Raw genomic sequence first — 22035 nt, forward strand, 5'->3', positions numbered from 1 at the left:
GATCTGCAGTCAAAATACTTCGAAGCAATCGGGTTTCCTTTCTTTTTTTGCTGGGGAGGGGCAAGTTCCTTGAATTCTTCTCAATCCCAGCTCATGTCAAGATGCAGACACTTTCATAAGCAGACAAAACGAAATCTCTTTCTTTTCTCCCAGGCTGTAGTATAGATTTTTTCTTGGTCATTTGGTGTGCAGCCAAGAAGGGATGGGAACTGTCCACCACAGCAACCTAACGGTGGGAATGCAGCTCTCTGCTTGTTGAAGGCAGGGACTGTATTCGCCAGCAAGCAGAGAATCAAGTACAGCTTTGGGTACCCTTCTGTTGCTTTCGACAGTTCTGCGCTGCTTTTCATCAGATCTTACTGCTGCTTTTCGTAATACCATGGCACTGCCTTCTGGAGGACACCCTCTGTCTGCAGAGACTTGGGAGTATATCCCAACCCCAGCATGCAGGATGGGAGACTGGAGGCACCAGGAGGTGGAGGTGTGTGGATGTATTTAGGATCTGAAGAAAGGAAAGTTAAAGGGGTTGGCCATCCAGGACATGGAGGTGGGACTGAGGCAGGTGGCCAGCAAGGGGAGGGGATATGGGATGCGCTTGCCACCTTGTGTGCCCAGAATTTGCTCGTGCCAGGAATTCACATGTGGTCATTCCCACCATGTCTACTGGCTGTCCCCTTCGTCCCTATGATAACAGTGAAAACCCTGCAGTAGCAGTAAGCCTGGTGAGAGATACTGCTCTTTCCAAGCTGGAATGGCTTGTCCCCCCAGCCAGCCCGTCCTCCCACAACAACTCAGATGTGTTTGCGTTTCAGAGACATTAGTGAGTCTAATTCAGGACAACTTTATATAACCCTCTTAGCCAATAGTTTTCCCCTGGAAAAAAAAAAAAAAAAAAAAAAAAAGTCCTTTGCAGAAAACACTGGAATTAAGCACATGCTGCTCCAGTGAGGTATGAGCAGTCTCAGTGTGGCAGCAAGGTTATCACTGTGAGAGCGTCTGTCTGCTCCCAGCACACACCAACTCACACCAGCACACACTAGAACACACCAGTTCACACCAACACACACCAGAGCACACACCAGCTCACACCAGAGCACACCAGCACACACCAGCTCACACCAACACACACCAGAACACACCAGCACACACCAAAACACACCAGCACACACCAGTTCACACCAGCACACACCAGCACAATGCAGCTGGCAGCACCCACTCTTTTTCTCAGCCCCACACGCCATCAAGAACAGGAGGAGCGTGTTTGTTTGTGCCAAGATTTTAAAGACTGGCTCATTTTTCCCAATCATTCCCCCCAGGGATTCACTTATCACATTCTTTAGGTGATGTTTTTGTCACTTGCACCTTTGAGCACACACACACACACACACACACACACACACACACACACTCAAATCAGAGTTAGTAATAAGTAAAACTATTCCTTCCAAAACAGAAACTCATTCTTGTCAAGATTCCCATCTATAAATATCTCTGAAAAGGACAAGAAAGTTTAGCTTGGCATGAAAATGTGGGTACCATGAGGAATGCCAGTTTTCAGTGCTACCAGAATGGGCCCCACAATAGATGCATACCATGAATACATACATCCTGCCCAGATACGTGCCTGACCGTGCACTACAACGTATAGATTGAGCATGGCTGGGGAGCCTGTGGAAAGCAGCAGGGTGCTTCAGGCAATCTCACTGTCCAGGCAACAGTGTATAAATTCCAGTAAACATGCCATCTACAGTGAGGTAACAAGAATACAAGGCATTTGGATGTGAGCTGTACAGACCACGACAAGGGACAACCCCTATCCAGAGGAATTTAACATGTCAGTAAACCCCATGTGGGAGGGGAAGTGGGCCAAGAAGTGACTTGCTGGAGGGGACTTCCCTGAGCTGGTGGGTGACAAAGGTACACTCCCCGAGCATCGGTGCCAGCAGTGCTCTGTCTCCTAAGCTTGTTTCTCCAACTTGCCCTGTACCCACTGCCCCCATGGCCCTACACATCTCCAATCAGCGTGTTGCGTTCTTGGGTACTTTTTGGTCTCCCCTTGAGCAGTCCTTGCTTTCTCCATGGGAGCCCACCTCATTGATGGGAGAACCTGCTCTCCACACGCAGGTTCATCTCTTCTGCCCACAGCCATGTCCCACATCCTTGGAACTCTCTTCTCACAGGCCACGCTCCACATGCACGTAGGAGCAGGTTGGAGGCTTCAGGGCAGCGATAACTTTCATGGCTGTGTTTGTGCCTGTTCCTCTGGCTGATATAACTCCCAAAGGCATGTGGATATCCTCCAGATCAGGTGTCTTTTCAGTAACATGTGTGTAAGAGTTCACCAAACTCCTCCAAAGGAATCGCCACTTTCCCAAGTGGCTGCTCTGATGCACTGTGTCTCTGGCACACCTTGGGGATCAGAAAGCAGAATGCAAAGGACACTCTTGTCCCCTGCACACCAGACACTAAACTGTGGTCTGTGATGGGAGAACAGCCCATCTTCCCTGTTATCAACTAGACCCCCCCTTGGAAAGAACCCCATGTGTGATGGCAGCTGGGGCTGCTGATAGTGAGGTCTTTAGGTCAGACCATTTCTGAATAAAGCCCCCTATATCAGCTCAAAATGCTTTCCCATTCTGTGTTTTAAAACAACTCCTGGAGAGCCTGAGCGCTCTGGGCAGGAGTCACATTTGGCTAATCTCTGTCGGCGACTGGCTGCTCGAAGCGCAGCTGACACCTGTCAAAGTGATAGCAGAGGTGGCTTCCCAAAGAGGCCTCTCCTCTAAATCCTACGAGGTTCACAGCAAGTAGGAGCCAGCATCCCTCAGCCCTTATCGCCCAGCTGCGCTGAGAGGAACCTGAGGTGTGTGAAGGCAGATTTATCTCCCCAAGTGCCAAAATGCCTGGAGTAAATAAGCTACTGGGTTGGGGAAGTTCCCAGAAGTGTTTTTTCGGGGCACATTTTGATCTATCACAGCGCACTGCTGAGGAACACGTGGAGTTGTGGTGTGTACTGCCAGCACAAGCCTTCCTCATGTCCCATGGAGAACAGGACCAAGGCATGGAGCAGGCACCTGGACGGTCCATAGCACTCGACACATCTGACACCATGGTGAAGAGAGCAGTCAGAGGTGTCTCCCTCCGTCGGACCTAGGCAAGGACATGGTGACACACTGTCATCCAGAAGCAGGTCCCTTGGGGCCATCATGTGAGCTGTCACAAAGATGTTGGTCACCTGCAATGATGTGACCACCTGGAAGATGATCCAAGGCCCCTTGCAGTAGAAACCTCCATGCAGCATCACTCTGGGTGTCACCAGGAGAACTCTCCCATATTTTCTTTCAGGCCAAAACCTGTCTGCCCCTCTTTTCCCAAGCATGAAAACTAGCCCGGTTTCCCAGCACAGATCAACAGCTCTACCCCACACCTCTAGACGGAGATGTGGGTGTTTGCTGCCCTGTCACCAGGTCATGCACTCCGAGGGGATGAACGTCAGCCACGGAGCAGCACAGCTGAGGACGGGCAGTGCCGTACCAGAGCAATCTCCCTCTTTTAGCTCTCTCCAGCTGTTTCCCTCCTTCTCCCGTACGAGGGAAACTGGTGACCAGAGCCCCAGGGTCAGGGCCGCGCTCAGAGGAGCAGGCGGTCCTGCCATGTCCTGATTATGTCATTGGAAGCCAAAAAGAAAACCAGGTTTTTTACATTTTTTTCCCAAATTTCATTCCCATTAGGTCGTCCGTTTCAGCCAATTTAAGCTCTCAGCAGAATTCCCATCAAATTTTATATCAACTATTTTAGGGACAGGTTTAAAAAAGTGAAAGAGTTTGACTAATTTTAAACGCAGCTTTCCCAAGGGACACTTAATAAAACATACAATGTCTAAAAACCTTTGCCATTTTGAAGAGTTCAAAATAACATTCCAGAAGGGATCTTTAGAAAAATGTTCCTGCACCGGTCCTGTTCCCGCCACTGGGCTGGGCCGCCTCCCTTTAATGCACCACATTTGTTTTCCATTCAGTTATCAAACCTACATTAGAAGAAAATCTCAGAGTAAACGAAATCGAACTAACCTGCCTCCTTTCATTTTCAGAATATTTAAGGCATATTAAAGAAGCAGAGCGCATTTCTTTTAATTTCCATGGACCGGAGCTCCTCAGCTCATCCCTGTGAGCCCGTGTGATGGGGACGGTGCTGAGCACCCCTTGGCTTTCCCTGTCCCACACCACCCTGCTCTGCACCGGGAGTCCTGGAGCTTTTAGGCCATCCCTGCCACCCCCCTTCAGTACAGCCCAGCTGCCACTTGCAGGAATACAGTAAATCTCATTTTACACTCATCCAAGAGCTCTGTGAAACTCCCTCCATAGCTTTTGTCTGGAGAAACTGTGTGTTCGGAGACGGTTTTATTAAAAGAGTCTTGGAAGGAGGTATTTAAATCACCCTGCTTGGCAGCTTGATGAAATTACCTGTGCTCAGCCCAGAGAAAAACCATTGAATCACTTGCAGAATCCCCTTCCTTATATAAAAATTAAAAAACTTTCCTCACAAAAGATGTGATTTCTTTTTCCTGCTGTAATTTGTTGCTTTTAAGGTGCTCCTCTCACTCACAATCACCCCTCTGTCACCGCTTTGCTTGGGTTACCTGTTGTCGGGTCTTGGGCTGCTGGTTCCCAGCTCAGGGGCAAGTTGCTCATTCGGGGTTTAACACCTGAAACTCCGTGTGCTCTGAACAGCTGGATAGTTCGTTCTTGTGCTGTCGCCTTCGTGCACCAGCACAAGCGATCCTGGTGATGGCAAGCACTCAAAAGCCATTTTACGTTTGACAATATTATATTGTTTGGAAGGAAGGTCTATATTGTCTGATATATTCCTAGTCATCATAGTACAGATACCCTTCAGGCTGAAATATCTAATTCTTAATATTTTTTTAAAGAAATAAAAATTAAATATTAACATATACAAGTCACCATCTACCCAGAAAACATTTACTAAAATATTAACTATAAAAGTAATGCAATACAATTATTATCTTGTTTTCATTAACAGCAGATGACATTTCTTTTTGTCAACAAGGATATTTCAGATTTATTGAAGCATAGTGGGATACGTTTAGGTCCCAAACATACAAACAAAACTATAAATAGTAAGAGAAGATAGGAAAAGTATCTTACGTAAATACTCAGCCTAAAATAAGTACAGAACCCAGGAATCCTTCCTTGCTCCCCAGTATATTTAACATTTCCAGATGTGCCTGGATGACCAGTTTGGGATCAGAGGTCTGAGGCTGCGTGACGTGAGGCCCACTCTTCTGACAGCCAGAATAAATGTCCGAGAGCATGTGCTCACTTTTCTGTAGTTTCTCCTGACCTGAACAAGTACTCCAATATTCCATGAGAGATCTTTCACCTGATTCTGTCTGTCCTGCAGATCAGTGTCAGGCAGCTGCTTTTTCTTACCGTGGCTTCAAACTCTTTTATGCCTTTGGACCATCTGGTCCTGAGGTCATCAACACTGAACAGACTTAGATGTTGCAGTGGACTGAGAACTTTGCTGTCCTCAGTGATCTTTATTTTGCTTGTAAGCTTGACTAATAAAAAATGTCATATCTTGTGGTCTGTGACATTTCCCCATAGGAGCCTGTGCCTGGATGTGTTGTACAAAGGCTTGTCATACCTTGGATGTGAACAGCTTCAACATGTGCTGTTAGTATTATTCCATGCAAAGAGCCCCAGGGCTTGCTTTCCAAGACATTTTCCAAGGAGATTCAGATTTATTAGACATCCTGACAGCATGTTACTTGGTACAAGACGCTCCAGGTTAGTTGTACAGTGGCTAAAGCCGAAACACACTCCCCATCCCACCGACGTCTGGCACACAAGACAGACGGACAGAGATGTTCTTGGCCCTCAGCACCACACAGGACAAGAGAGACATTCAAGGCAGATATTTAAAGGAAGCCACTTTGGTCTGTTTTCAATGACCTGCTATCCACTCACCAGCCTCACATTGACTTAAACCATCCCATTGCCATATAGAGACCCCCACTGCTGTTCTCTTGGTGCCAGGCCCACAGAGGGACATTGATGTTAGAGGACACAATTTAGGTTGTAACTGTACAGTAAATATACTAGACACTTCTGCCAGTGATAAGATCAGGCTGAACCACAACCAGAAATCCATCTCTCACACAACCATAAAATTATATTTGCCATGTTGTTCCAGCTAATGCAGTATGAGTTGGCAATAGCTCCACATCTGAAGGTCCGGCTGAGTCATGTCCTAAGACTGGCAAATTTTATGTTTTACCATAAACGACATAACTTCTTAATATATTTATACAGATTTGGCTGGCCAGTTGGGCAGAGTTTTAGAAGAAGACTGGAGAGAAGGTGAGGGCAGAGCAGACCTGGGCTTGATCCAGTGTTCAGCCCAGGTGCTTCGTGAGTCACTTCCCACCACCAGGTTTCCCTGGCCCATTTTGAACACTTTGCAATATCACTATTCAGTACCACTTGTTTCTCTGTCTCACACAAATCCAGACCTGATCTTTTTCTGCCCTGCTGCTGCACTGTTCTCGCTTCACCAGGAATCTCTTTGGCCCCCACAAGTCCATTCCCTCTTCACCCATCTGTCCGTGCTGTCCAGTGACCAACTGTCCTCTCTGCCCTTTGGTCTCCACCATGTCTGGTGGGATTCATCTCATCTCACATCAGTTATCTGAAAGTTAGAGTCTGGTCTTAGCTGTCATCCAGGCTTCTTCTCTGCTTGATGGAAAGAAAGAGTTTCCTCCGAAGACCAATTCCTCCCAGGCTAAGCTCAGGGTGGAAGATAAGCAGAGCAGATGGCCCCCTGCCAGCACCTGCTTTTGTCCTTTGCCTGTGCAGGAGACATGAAAGCTGAACTCTGCATCTAATTTTTAGGCAGTCAAGTTGGGAAAGATGAGCGTGGCTCTCACAGAGCAGCAGCCTGGCTGCTGGCAGCACAGCAGGGGGGTCAGGGCTGCTTGTCCCAGCACCCACCAGCACCGGCACAGGGAGGTCTCGCCTCTCGCAGCCAGCATGGGTTGGGTCGGGGGGGTTTACAGAGCCTCCTCCTTCTCATGCAGAGACATGAGGCTCTGAAAAATCCCTCAATACTTTCAAGGCAAAAAAAAAAAATCATTTCTGAAATCAGATCTGTAAGAAATTTGATATTGTAGAGAACAAGGATGGACACCTCCTTTTAGCTAATTTTCTCTCAAGCTGCTCAGGACAAGGCTTTTTAGAGCAGTGTGTGAAATTATTTTTATTTACAAGAGTTGCCTCTTCATCTCCATTACAGCATTAGGTCTGTGTTTACACAGCATTTCAGAGCCCTGTCCAAATAACTCTCCTGTTTGTTTACAAGTCAACAGTAGGAAGCTTTGAAGTTTTCTCCTTATGGCGGTGTGACTACAGGGACACAGAGCTGCGTGTTTTGATTTGCGGGTCTATTTCTCATCATTCAGAAAAAAACCCAAACATACACTTTAATGTTTAAAGGTTGAACCTATTCTATTTTCATAATCTTTAAAATAGTAGGTAAGTCCCATGGTTATATCAAACTTGCCTTTATTTATCTTTTTGTTTATTTGGGTTTTATAATCTTGGAAGAAATTTCCTGGATATTATGAGTCTCTGCTGCAGCACTGTAACAAATTATTTGCTCAGGTTTTTCACCTCCAGATCTGTGTTTTGCAAATCTTGGCACCCCTGCATCCCTCCTTAGCTGGTAGAATTTCAAAGCCTCTGCTCTCTCTCCTGCTCGAGTAGCCTAAACTAATTGAAGCTGGAGACTTGGGGAGAATGCTGTAAGCAGGATTAACCCCCAGCTCTCCCAGTCTCATGGCAACGCAGCTCCCATCATTGATTAAATGGTGACTGGTGGAATAAGATGTCTCAGAGACCTGGGTGAAGGGCTGGTTGGGGTGATTTTTGCAGCAGGAAGATCGCTGCCTGTGGAGGGCTATGGGGGAATCGGTATTTTTGGGAAGCTGGCAGCTCCTGCACTGTAACCGGTGCAGCTTCTGCTGCAGATGAAGAACAGACACGTGTGTGAACGGAGAACTCCCTGCAGACCCGGCGCTTACAACAGGCGCTGCGGAGCAGTGAGCCAAGGTGCAAGGCGGTAGCAGCCTGAAATCTTATAAATAAACAACGCGGGCAGATCGCAACGACCAGATTCCTGCTCCTGCCTCGGGTCTGCACGGCAGTGCAGGACCGGCTGCTCCCCAAAAGCTGCCCATGCCCTCCCCACATCTTGCTTTGGAGGAGGCAGAACTCTGCAAAAGTTGCAGTTTCTCTGTTTTTAAGCATCGTCTAATCTGGGGAATGGAGGTGGGAGGATTGGGCTGGAGAAGGGACTGGGGTAAATGATGCCAGGGAGCTGGGGGCCTTCCAAGGTGCTCCTGAGGAGGTGAGGGCTGGGAGCAGGGTGCTGGACACTGGGGCCACACATTGTCATCCACTGGTGCCTGGTCTGCCCCAAACTGCTGTGGCCATGCCCACATATTCCTGCCAGATACACTGGGCTGAGGGGACTCAGTGGAGGTAACAGAACACTGGAACAGGCTGCCCAGGGGCATTGTGGAGTCTCCTTCTCTGCAGACATTCAAACCTGCCTGGACACCTTCCTGTGTAACCTCATCTGGGTGTTCCTGCTCCGACGGGGGGATTGGACTGGATGAGCTTTCCAGGTCCCTTCCAATCCCTAATGTTCTGTGATTCTGTGACACTGAGGAACCTCTGCTACCCCAGTGCAAGGTGCAGGCTCAGGTGTGAGGGGCAAGCAGTGGCAGGGCAGGATGCTTGAAGCACCTGTGATGGGGTCAGCACCTCCATGAGAGCAAGGACCATCAGCCCAGGGAGACTGGAGAAAAGTCCTGTCCTGAGAGGCTCAGGTGGGGTCAGCGTCTGTGTCCCCATGCCTGAGGAACTCATCTGAGCCCAGAGGTCACCTGGGTGGGAGGGCTGGCAATGCCACAGGCATGGTGCTCCAGGAAGCTGACAGATGGAGTGAAATTTGGGATCCATCTGTACCCTCTTCCATGGCCAAGGCAGGCAAGCAATGGCACAAACTTCGGTGAAATAATGCATCTAATCCGCCTGAGTAATGCTAATGCAAGCCTCTTGATTAGTGTTTAGAAACCAGGCAAACAATTGATTTAAAATAATTGGTAAATTATGATTAAATAAAAACATTTATACAAAAGAGTTTGTCATTGATATGGTTAAATAAATATTTGTAGAAGTAACTTATACTTGGCCCTGTGCCTGGGCGATGAGCTCTCTTGGGCTGGCTGTGGTTTCATTTTAATAAAGACCAGAAGGCATTCCAGAAATACATAATGCTCCCTGCCCATCCGATGTATATCTGGGGCTTTAGCTCTGCTCGCCACTAACCCAGGCTCAGCTTTGCTTCGTATCGCTCGCTACTGCCTGTCACACCCCCTCCCCAAACCCATTCTCCTTATTTAGGGCTGAACCACAAAACAAGTGGTTGTGTTGGGATAGTTTGGTGGGCAGGAGGAAGGGATGTGGATGGAAATGTCCAGATCGTTGCTGTTCTCTTGCACCGTCAGAGCAGAGGGAGGGCTGGGTAGGCTGCGTTGTGGCAAAATCTCAAGGTTTGAGCTGCTGCAGGGCTTACAACAATACAGCTCTTATCTGGCCCAGCTCGGTGGGAGATTTCCAAAAGCTTTAAGAAGGGGTTAGCCTCATTACCAACATTTAGAGATAAGGAAACCGAAAGGAGACGTGACTTGCCCAAAGTCCTGCCGCAGAGGGAACAGAAGCCAGGTCACTCCAGGGGCCTGGGCCCTCTCAGGGTGCGCTGCCCAGCTCAGGAACATCCTCCTGGGCTCTGTTAGCCTGATGGTTTCTGTGCTGCCTGGCTACCGAGCTGCTCTGATGGACTAATAGGACTTGTGCAACCTCTCGGGACACCTGCATGCTGCCAAGTATATCTCTGCAAACACTCAGCAAGGAGAGGCCATCTAGCAAGCTACATTGCTACAAAACGCACCAGCTCAGTCTTGAAGCTCACATGCTCCTTATTGCTCTCAATATTGGTGCCGCAGCTTCTTGTACTGGCTGGCTGGGAAGCCCTGCTTGTAGAGAGCCCCAGCTTTCCCCTTCTCCTGCTGTGGTAGAGGCTCCTGAGCACTAATGTTGCTGCAACATGAAGTGCTCGAGCTGGAGCAGGATGAGAGCTGCCCAAGGTGGGTGCACATCTGGCTGGCATTGAAGCCAGGAGAGCCGAGCAGCAACTCTCCCATTCATCATGGCATCCCTTCAGGAACACACGGTCAGCATGTAAAGTGTGTCTAGGAGATGTGATGGTTGTGCAGGGACACAGGGTGACCTGTGTGGCTGGCTGCTCAAGGGAGGAGGTGGAGGAGAAGCTTGAGGGATGCAAGAGTAAGGACACAGCCAACCATAGGCTTGGTTTTCACCATGCATGAGGCACTCGTAGGATAGAGGGAACAGGTCCCAGCTTTCATGAGGTGCAGCATTTGAGGCTTACCCCAGGTTCAGCACCTGCGAGCAGACTCCCTGTGGCCCAAAATGTCAGAGCAGCCATGGGTGCCAGAAAAGCCCCCTGAGGGGAGCAAGTCACCAGTCTCTTCCATCCCTGCCCAGTTCCATTGAGAAGCCATCCCCAAAAACTTATCTCCAGTGGATTAAAATAGAAATTTTCTTGCCCCATCTGTGAGACACAGAAATACACAGTCCCACTCAGCAGACACCTCTCTCATTTATGCCTGCAGGGAACCAGCAAAGCCTGTCCCCAGTCCTCCCCACCACTGCCCCACAGGGACATGGGGGACAAGACCCTCCACCATCGGTGGGTCTGTACCAGGGCACATGGAGGTGCTGTGCTCACCCTCCCGCCGGCACCAACACCCTGACCTTGGTGTGCCCCCACTGTCATGGGTCAGGAGGCAGTCTTGGCATCTTCAGTCCCACAGACCAGACCACTGTTGCCTCTGGCCAACAAGAGCCATGTGTAGCCTGGCCCTTCCCCTGCTCTGCCTGGACAGAGGAGCTCCTCAAGCGCCTTGAGCTCCTGCCAGCGCAGCCTGACTGACCTGAGGGCTGTGTTCAAGCCATCGTCCCCATGGAGAGCATCACCCCTCCTGCCGACCTCCGCATCCTAAAATCAGGCTGAGACTTTGAGCCTTTAACTCTTCTTTCACCCCGCTGACCCACCCTGCCCTGAGACTCCTGGGGATGATGGAGTGGCTGTGGGCAACACTGCCAAAGGGCCAGTCGGTGTGTCAGGAGTGAGTCCCCCACTCTGCCCGCTCCCGGAGCCAGCAAGATGGGGACGGCTGTCAGCACATCCACTGTCCCCACAGCCCAGACCGCATGGGAAGGGACAGACAGGGACACGGGGCAGCCTCCACCACAGTGCTCACTGCACTCACTGTGCGTCCCTGCTCGGTAAACACAACAGGCAGAGTTTTACAATCAAATATTTATGCTAATAAAAAACATTTTACATAATCTTTAAACAGCCATGTCATCTCCCTATTTTCATTCTCCGATCTCTCTGTTTTGAATTGGGACTGGAGAATTTAGCATATTTACAAAGAAGTAAATATTATGGCGAAAGCATCAGGCAGCTTAACTGTAGCTTTAGTAAAGTGCAGAAGTATTTTTGTGTTCATGTTGTCAATTGCATAATATCTTCTGGACCTTCATAAATTAAGGGGCTTCACTTGGATGCTTACAGCACTGTGATAAATAGTTCACAGCTCAAATTCAAGCAAGGCCTGTCTGCTGTCAGAACAGGAAAAGCTTATGACATCTTCACCATAAATTCCTGCCCTCAAGCTCTGTGAGGAGATAGGGAGGTGACAGATGGAACATAGTGGCAAATTCAAGGTAGGCAAATGCTGCTGTGATGGCTTTTACCAGGGCTTGATGGAAGCAGAGGAGGACTGGGTTGTGTTGGACCATCCATGCTCACAGATTCCTGACTAAATACCATGCTCTGGACTAAGTCCTGAGCTAGGACCAAGCTAGGATCATTCTGAGCCATTCCCCCAGAAACTCCCTCTGCCTCACAGTGACAGAGACACTGCTGCTTTGCCAGCTCCAGCTCAGAAAAGCTCTGCTTGTCCCAGGTCACGGAGAGGAATATCCTGACTTTTTGCCACGTGAGAGCCAGAGTACCCCTTCTCTGTGCAATTCACCCCTGGGCTGAGTCTCAGGTAAGGAGAAAGCAGCAGATTCCTAAAGACCATGGCCAACAGCACAGCTGGAGCTCTGCTGGGGCAGCCTCAGAGCAGGAGATTCGTATCTGCCCCAGCTTCAGATGACTGCAGTGATCCGTGTCTTCATCACTGGGACCCATTAATGGGCAGCTCACCTGGTCCGTTGTAAAAGTTTCCCTCAGGGAAAGATTGCTTCTTCCGCTCTATCTAAGTGATGACATCCTGGCAGTAGGTATATTCAAAGGATGTCCAGAGCTCCTTGTGAGCCTTGGCTGCTGCCTTCCCTGCAATGCCTGCCTTAAACTCAGTTTATCACAACTGTATTGGTTATGAATGGCAGAATGCACTCCTCCTCAGCAACGTATTTGTAAAGGCACATCTCTCTCCTTCTCCTCCTTCAGGATTCAGAGCTGTACCATCCCAGGGACATTCAGCACAGAGCTCTGTTCCCATACATCTGTGTGTCCCCATGGGACCTTCGCCAGCACAGCTACACAAGGATGCAGCAAATTATCGCTAGTCTACACATGGGATGGGGAGACCCAGGGTCATGGTTTCATTCCATCAGAATTGTCTTCCCAGAGCATGCTGTGGAGATTCAAGAAATAAGGCCATGGAAGGAGGGCTCTTCTCCAGATGGAGCTGCCAGGTGCTAGAGAAAAGGAGCTATAGGCAAACTGGGGTCATTTCTACAGGAGGGGACAGTCTGAGCAGATGTGAATGGCAAGACACCAGTTTGGGGGAAAAACTGTTTCCATGGCCAGTTGCAAAGTGTTCATGAGACCTCTTACTTGGCATTACATCCAATCCTATGTCTTGCAGTGAATTTGGTTTGCTGAATTCAGGGGTTTGCTGTTGCCAATGCCAATAAACATGCTCTGTGCTGGCATCAACACCAGCAGTAGCTGGAGCACACGGGTTGTGGCAGGTCTCTGCTGCAGACATCTCCTGTGCAATGAGAAAGCAAATAGCAGAGCAGTGGGCAGGCAGAGTGAATCCCTGCACAAGGCTGGGGCTTGGGGACATGTCCCACCCCCAGGCTGCAGCTCCTCAGCCCCCAGACCTGCTGGAGTCTGGCGTCCTGTGGCGCAGGCACCATGTCACACACTGACCCCGGCAAGGCCCCCGAGGGATCTCACAGAAACAGCGACTCATTTGGGTGTTTTTCCCACAGATGCAAATCTACGTAGAAACAAACAATCTGCTTTAAAATAAATCATTACCATAAACAATAGGGTGTGCTGGGAGATTAGAAGTGACTGCTTTCTGGTATCTGGTGAGCAATGCAGAGATGATATCCTTATGGCTTTGGGGTGTGACTTCTCAGTTCAAAGGAATTCCCTATCATGACTAATTTATTCTGGTATTTGAGGCTCACTCCACTCACTGTAGTCTGCCCCTGTTTGCAGCAGAGATGCCTATAGCAGTGCTGGAAGCAGGAGAACGGGGAGCAATACTGGTCTTTGCTGTCTTTGGTACCACCATGCCTGTTTCATCTTCCAAAGAAAGGTGGCAACTGGTGATGCCATTTTCAGAGCTGGACAGTGACCATGGTACAACACAGTGCCCGGTGGCAGAGAGGTCCAAGCCATGTGAGGGCTGGGCAGTGTCAACTCTGGAAACATACAAAGACTTTGTGGAGAGTTTTACTATTTCTGGGCTATCTAAGGCAGGTAGCCTCCGGCAAACTGCTCAGTATCTGTGGTGTGATCTCAGTGCCCGTCCTCCTTGCCGCTAGTCTGAGGTTTATGGAAGAGAACTTACCTCTGTTTCCTGAGGACATCAAGCATACTTGTGGTCAGGACTGACTCTCATGTAATGACCAGCCCAGGGAAACACCAGTTCTGGACTGTGAATTCAGTAGGTGAGTCATCTGGGGAGATGAGTCCTCCCTTAGACATTGCATCACCTCCTAAGAAGCAAGTGTGGACAGTGAACCAAGAGCTTGCAAGGTTTGGGCACAGGTATTCCCTGGAGAAAAGGGAGCAGGAGCGGGAGTTGGTGGGGGACAGAGAGGGAAGAAGGAGGGAAGAGGAGGAGAAGAAAATGTCTTTCAACTCTTCCAAACCCTCAGCCTTTGTCAGTGGCATGGTTTTACAGGGCACAGTTTGTGGCTCTTCAGTTTCGGAGAGGCTAGAAAGGATTTTTAAGAGCAGGTTCTGGAATCAGCATCACGGGACTTTGAAACTTTAGCATCTCAGAAGCCTGGGGTCAGCTAATAACTGTCTTGCTTCTCCCCTAAGCACCTGTGCAATTTACCTTGCCTTACTTACCTGGGTTGGTAAGGGCAGGGAATTGTCCTCATCTGGGATAAACAACTGGCATAATGTGCAAAACATCCCAAAGAGAGAGGAACAGCCACCACAAGCACCAGTAGAAGAGCAAGAGATGGAAAGAATGGTGGCCAAGTCATAACATGTCTGGTGCCAGTAGTATGCTGGGGTTTGTGCTTCCTGCAAATGTAATTAAGAAGCTGTTGAAGTAGCATCAGAAGTGATTTCAGAAGAAATTTGTCAAATAAGTAGTAACGAACCTCTGGGACATTGTAGTCCTGGAGGACTGCAGAAGCCTGAAATGTTCTTCTGCTGCTAAGCGTGTTGTAAGAGCCAACATTGTTACGTGCTATGGTTGGAGGTGAGCAGTAAATCTGATGTTCATTTTTGCAAAAGGCTCCAGTGAGGACCCCAGTAACTATAAACAAGTAGATGTTCATGCCAGTTTGCAAATTTGTTGAATAGATGTAGCAGAAAAATGGAAGAATTCTATTTATGAGGGTTATCATGCCCGCCAATAGCTCAAAAATCTCTGAAGTATTCACTGTTATGACTGTCAGTCATTCACTGACAGTACAGATAAGAGTGGGCCAAGGAATAGAGTGGCTGTGGGTTTCTGCTGTTTGTGCTGACACAGAGTTTCTCCTCAGCCCCCCTAAGATTATTCTGGTTTAACCAGGAAGTGAGTTTTTAGATGAGATCAGATGCAGCAGTTTGAGACTCTTGGTCAACACTCCAATCTTCCTGCTCTTCCCTTTCATTTTTGGTGTCATTCAGCAGAGCACCAGTGCTGATTGTTGGGATCTGGGTGTTCAGGGGAAGGACTGTCAGTGGCCAACAAGCTGTTGTTGACAAGAAAAAGGAATTAAAGGGAGATGAAACAGTCTCATCCATTCGCTCATGGGCTTGTAATGCCAGAGAAGACGGAGCAAAGCCGTAACACCAGCAGTCCTGCATGAGCCCTGGAGCTGAGGACAGGCTCTGACATCTCTTGTGAGCAAACCCTGGCACTAAGGGACTGTGGCCACCACTTACACCCCTAGCAAATCACTAACCGGGATGTACCTGCTAAATCACACCACACTTTGAATTAATCTGAGTGAACAGTCACCCAGCAAGTAAGCAGAAAGCTTTATTGTGAAGCACAGATACCATCTCGTCCGCTCAGCCTCTGTACACACTCACAGTGACTCAGGCGCAAGGAACCTGAGATCTTTGCATGACTCCATCTCCCAGGCTTCTGCGCTTGGGGAGTTTGTAGGGTTCATCCTCCATTCTGACGTGAAAGTAAGGAATTTATCCACATCAAATGGGCTCCATCTGCCACTGTCTGGCCATCCTCCCCAGCTGAAACAGGCCACACACCAATTTCCTGATCATTCTGGGATTTTACTGACCTGTTTACTTTTTTCAACTGCACATTTTGCAGCTCCTAGCCCATCTAAAAGCATAATAAATACAGTGCTTGTCTTTTTTCCCTGTTTACCATTGCCCAAGCTTTCTACTTTCTTTTATTGTGTATTCCTGATTTTGACACATCGCTATCCTGCCTTGGGACAATTCTGAGTTTTCACTGCACTCACGTGGGACCACATGAAAAATTTTCTGAAAGTCAAAAACTGATTTTTTGTTTAATTGTCTCTCTGTTTTATTCACTGCTCTAGAGGCACCGCCAGACCGGTCTGAAAAAACTAAGAGACCACAGCCTCCGTCCATTTCACCCACTAATGATTTTAATAGTCTGTGCTAGGAGAAAGAAGTCGTTTGTCTTCATATATCAATTAGGTAGGCAATGCATTTCCATGAAAGAGGGAAGACTATGATAATCAAGGGATTTAGGAGCCCAGAAGGCTCCTGCATTGTCTGTATTGTTGTGGGGCCTTCTGAACATCCTCTTCTGTGCATGAGCCTCAGCAGAGACAAGGTGCCAGTGGTGGAGGTGATGGCAGGGACCAAGCAGGGACCAGGCCTGTCCTGCCAGCCTCCTCCGAGCATCTGGTACCGGGCCTGGAGCTCATGTGCACATCCATCACATCTGCAGAGAGTCCTGAAGGGGCAGAGGGACAGATCTGGGGTGAGATCAGAACACAAAGTGCTGTGCACCTCTCCTTGCTGGTCCTAAGCCATCACCGCTGATGACCTTTTTGCCATAGTGAGATTTACCCCAAGCAGGATGACACTGTGCAGTGTTTCCCTTGCACTCCACTGAACTCAAAAGACTGGAGATGGTAACTTGCATGCAGAAAAGGACACAAGCATGAACCACTCCAGCAAGAGGAGACGGAGGCAGCAGAGCTCATTCTCACAGAACATGCAGCGTTGGAGTGAAAAAGTCCTGGAGACCCTTGCTCCGGGCTGCTGGGTGACATGTGCATTGTCATGGCTGATGTGGAACCAGGGACCCATCCATCTCTTCTGCAAATAGTCCTGAAGAGACAGAGAGACAGATCCAGGCTGAGATCAGCATGAGGTGCTGTATGATCAGAGTCTCCCCAGGTGGGTCCAACTAATGCATGATTGCGAACACATGAGAAACCAGCAGGCTCCCTGGGGAGCAGGGATACCTGAGTGGGGCTTTGACCAACACAGGCAGTAAATCATGCAGGAATTTGCAATGCAAAAAAGTACAAGAAACTGCAGTTTAAGACTGTGAGTGTCTATGAGTCCTGTCTCGTCCTTGAGCTGCTCATGGTGTAGTTCTGCTAATTGGTGGCATTGCTTTAGGACAGCACTACTTATGAGGAGAAGTCCATTAGATAGGACATGTCAAACATAGTGAACTAAACATCAGGAAGATTAGTAAGGAATAATCCTCCTGGTCACCTTGCCAGGTACTGCAGTAGGGCTCAGTTTACTGACTCAAGTCAAAGCTTGGAGATGAATTAATTTCAATAACTTCTTCCCCATCAGACATTAAGATGTAGCATGACCAGCAAATCACATATCCAGCCCATGACAGGCAGAGGGTTCAGCTCAGGACAACCTCATTGCATGGATTACATGAGGGTGAGGGACCCCAGCAGCTCTCAGCTGTAAGTGGGGCCCTACTGGAATCAGAGCTTTTGGGGCCACTGGGTTTCTAAGATCTCTGGCAACATGGGCCTACAAATCTGGAAGACCTAATATTGCTATCACCAAGCCAAAATGTTTAAGAGGACTTCCCAGAAACCACAGGGTTTATAAATAAACAAATAAAATCAAGCAAATAAACACACAAACAAAAGCCCAACAAAACCCCCAAATAGGTCTGAGGGAGTTTTCAGATGGATATTTATGATCTAGCAGGAATTTGGGCAGCTTCGCAGGTGAGACCCATATGCCAGGGAAACTGAGACCTCTCCTTGACTTAGCTTGACTTGTACCAGTTATGTTGCAAGGTAAAAGGTGCCACCAGTTCATTTCCTTCCACTTACATCTAGTGAACCAGAGGAGGGAAAGCCTCAAAGGATCCGTATCTCTGTACTTTGCATGTTCATAAAGAGGTTTTTTCTCTGATGGAACATTTGGTAGGTGGAGGAGCATCCTCCATCACAGCTATGTCCAGCACCTGGCTGGACTCACCTCCTTGGGATTACTGCACTCATCTGCAGCACGGCAAACTTTAAATCAAGATTTAGCCCTGCCTCATATATTTGGCATTATTTTGAGTGTCTGCGTGTAACAGAACAAGAGGATGCGTTCTGAGCACCTGCAGCATGTGCTACCTGAGCCTAGTGAGCATCTCAAGGGGATAATCCTACGGATACAGCCACATGCTGACACAGGTGTGCAGGGAGCAGCACAGCTATGGGCACCTCTGCTGCAGGAGGGAAGCACACACGAAACACCAGAGCATCCCTGAGCTCACTTCCAGCTTCCCAGTGCAGCCCAGGATGGGTACTGGGACCAGTACCAGTACCACCAGTACCAGTACCCAGGCACCGCCTGCTCTGCATGCTGGCACCCAAACAAGCCAGACCAGGGGCAGCAGCTCCATTTGCCAAGCAGCCACATCGTCTGGCTCCCTAACAGTCAGGGCATCCAACACAGCACCCAGCAGTCCCCTCACCTGGGACACTTGCCCTGACCCTCGTCTTAGGGTCACACAGGCCCCCAAAGCAGCGGGGCCGCCCTGGCATGTGAGCCGCGATGGCGGGTCCTGTCTCACACCACCCTGCAAAGAGTTAAACCCTCGCTCTGTTGATATTTCCAAGCAGCTCCCAAAGTTGGCCGAGCCAGGGAGCGCCCTGATTGGCTGCATACCGGCCGGTAGTAATTAGTATCAGATATCAAACTTCTGTCTTTGCTAAGACCCTTTCGATAGTCGCTGCTCCCCGCTAGACGATGACATCAGCCAGGACACCCAGCTGCTGGTAGTAAACTCCAGGAGGGAGGAGGCTCCCGCCAGCTCCACGTTAATTAGTTCAACACAGCACAGAGGGAGCAGTTGGTGTCTGTGGAGGGTCAGTGCTGGATGGGACCAAATCGTTCAAAGCCACTTGCTGCTTCTTGCCGGCCGGCTGTAAAAGCACCCAGAGAGTCCAGGAGAGCCGGATGAATCCCGAGCACTAGCCGTGGTCCGGTCAGCTTTTCTCTGTGGAGGAAGTTAATGGTTTAAGTGAGGGACATCTGGATCTGGTCCCCGGGTCACCATGACACTCCTGGGGTCTGAGCACTCCTTGCTGATTCGGAGCAAGTTCAGATCAGGTAGGGGAAACCTTGAGATTTCTCTTAAAACTTCTCTCTCCGGCAAGCTGTAGCCACAGACTGTTTTGCATTAAATGTTTGGAAGCAGCATGCGAGCAAAATATTCAGAGGGTCGTAGAGCTGTCACGGCTTTGCTCTTACAGAGGCTATTCCGCAAGTGGAGGAACACATCTTCCTTGCTCTCTGTTGATTTTTTTTTCCTGGTTTTTAATTGTCTTCGATTTGTGTCTGTGGTTTATTTTGGTAAAACTGCATTTCCCAGGTCTCCTGCCCTGGCCCTGATGCAAAGGATTTGGGCAGGAAGCCAAAAGGGCATCTGGGATAAACAAGGTACCTAACGGCGTCTGTATATTCCAGGTGCTCTTGGGGGTCCTTCTATAATAACTGCGGTGAGGACGGGCCTGACACTCTCTGACATGCAGGCAGCTGACTTTGTTCCATTAAGTCGTGACTAATTGCAGAAAAATGAATTTGAAGAAATGCGTCATTTTTAGAAGTAAAAATAACAAATGGAACATGAAAAGTATTTAAAGTGACATCATCAGAGAAATAAAACCAGAGCCACACAATTGATTGCCACTCTCGGAGGGTTTGCAGTAAAACATGCCTCCGTCTCCTAAGTTAGGAGAAGCACCGGTAAGGGGCTTCTCAGAGGACATTCAGCGAGAGTGAAGGTGAGTGAAGGTGAACTATGGGACAGTCACTTCTAAACCAGACCCTCTGCTGGATATTCATGCCTTTATTCACTGGCTTTATTTATAGTAAGTATGCCGTGTTCATGAGTGGGTGTCTACTTGTATTTTTTTTAATGAACGTAACATGCTGTAGTATTAATGGTAATGGCAAAAACTGTTCTCAAGGAGCTTTCTCTGACCTTTCCAGGGGGGAAGTTCTCCCCGGGAATATTATCTGTGAGGATGTTCAGAAAACCAGCTGCATGTGCTGTATGGGACGCTGTAAAACCGGACAGGGCAGTCACGTTGGAACATGCACACGGTCTGGCATGTCACCCACGCCGTGTGTGTTTTTGCCTCCTCGTGCATTGTAGATAATGAAATTAGAGATTTATGACACTGATGGTAGACATGAGTGGTGTTATCAGGATCTCTTAGATAGCTGGGTGGTCAACTTAAACTTTGTTTTCTCAGCAAATACAAAGTTGGCAGTTGGTTGAAAACCCAAGAGTGTGTGTGCAAACACAAGTGTCCTAGTCTGGCTGAATTATACAAAACTTGGGTCCAGGGCTTTGGTGTGGTTTCCATATCACTCTGATCTTACATTTCATTAGATTAAGTCATTCCTTAGATTTTGTTGGTATATTATGGTACATTGCTGTTCATTTGAAAAAAAATCTTGGTCTGTAACAATTCCTCCAGCAACTACAAAGCAACACTGCCACCTTTCTGACAGAGGAGGATGGGCTGTGTTACATGTCCCTGCATTCTTTTCAAATGAACCAGTATTGTTTTTAAGGCTCATTTCTGGTTTATTTGTAAGCTGGCTGTATTATGGAACCAACAGTGGGATCTCTAAACATATTTTTCAAATGATTCTCCAGTAAAAGTAAACTTTGTGGGTCTTTGCGTCCATAAATTCTTGTGCCTTTCAGCATTTCTAGGGCAGTCAATTTGCTGGGCATTCTTTGGTTCATGGCTTATTCCCACAACTGCCATTCCTCAGTATTGCCTGGTGAAAGATAGGTTTCCCATTTGACAAGATTTCTCTGCCTGTTTATTATGTTTGAGTCAGGCTTGCCAAAACCCCAAATGCGTGTCTGTCCCTCGTTGTCCCCACTGCTGCGGCTGCCGCGGGTAACAGGGGACACAGCCACAGCACAACCCTGGTCATCGCAGCCTACGAGACGGGGAGGAAAGAGGGATGCTGAGGAATATAAAGAATTCAATAATACTGCTTTCAGTTCGTGCTGGATTTTTAGTAGCATGAGGACTAGGGAGGAAAAGGTAACATTTAATGGTTGAAGCGGTTGACTGTGCACAGTCTCCGTGGGACAGTTTCCTCCGGTGTCCCTGCTCCGTGTGTGGACTTCGGCAGCTGTGAAGCCCCACGGGGATGGCAGGAGGTGCAGTGCTCTGATTTACCACCCTCCATTCACTGGGCAGAGGGATGAAGGTCTCAAACAACCCATGGCCCTGCACCACAGCCCCCTGCTCGGCTCAGGGGCTGTGACACACTAGCAGACAGCAGCGGTTTGCACAGAGCTGTGTATCCTGCACAGAGCAAGTGGAGGACAAGCCAGGAGGAATCAGGCACTGAAACACCGAGCCACGAGCAGCTGTGCTGCACGATGCGCCATTGCTTGGGAAATGCTCTTGCGCAGGCAGGTGTGAGGCTCCCCTGGTTCGGGAAGGTTTAGCTGTGCTCTGTGACTCACGACGAGTCCAAATCCCTTTTGAGGGATTCCAGGCCAAAGCTAATGAGGTCCGAGGTAAATCTTAATTAAACTTTTGCTGTCTCTCCATGGCCTGCATACAGTGAGCAGCTGAAAGAGCTATGCGTGTGTTAAAGGGTGCTAAAGACACGTTACTTGTTGTTTCTGCATCCCAGAATCCCTTTAATCTCTGGCACACAGCAGGCAGAAAGTGGAACAAGGAGATGGCGATTAGAAGATGGTGGCACCTAAGTGTCCCTCCCAGAGTGACCCGCAGGTCAGCTTTCCAGTCACTTGCTTCCGTCTGGCAGCATCAGTAGCAAGAAAAAGAAAGAGTTTGCCCGGGAAAGGCTGGTCTGGTGGAGGCAGCAGCTTCTTCACACAATGCCCAGCAATCTTCCCTTGAGTCCCTCAGTGTTTCCTCCTGCTCTTCTCTCTCCGGTGGTCACAGC

General features: G+C 48.7%; 1 protein-coding gene across 15 annotated transcripts in view; it reads left to right on the top strand.

The window, feature by feature from the left end:
- MYOCD (myocardin) overlaps positions 1-22035 on the top strand; it is a 255352-nt gene that overhangs the window by 199619 nt on the left and 33698 nt on the right. For 3 of the 15 annotated variants that reach the window (XM_065034535.1, XM_065034545.1, XM_065034543.1), the window contains exon 1: positions 18799-19194. The exons of 5 other annotated variants lie outside the window; for them this stretch is intronic. In XM_065034535.1, the coding sequence (XP_064890607.1) occupies positions 19140-19194 (55 nt within the window). In that variant the 5' untranslated portion in view covers positions 18799-19139. Of the gene's footprint in view, positions 1-18798; positions 19195-19299; positions 19956-22035 lie in introns of those variants that run through there. 7 more of the 15 variants (XM_065034541.1, XM_065034534.1, XM_065034544.1 and 4 more) reach the window with 3 other exon arrangements.

This window comes from Columba livia, chromosome 18, assembly GCF_036013475.1.
Source record: "Columba livia isolate bColLiv1 breed racing homer chromosome 18, bColLiv1.pat.W.v2, whole genome shotgun sequence".
Taxonomy (NCBI): domain Eukaryota; kingdom Metazoa; phylum Chordata; class Aves; order Columbiformes; family Columbidae; genus Columba; species Columba livia.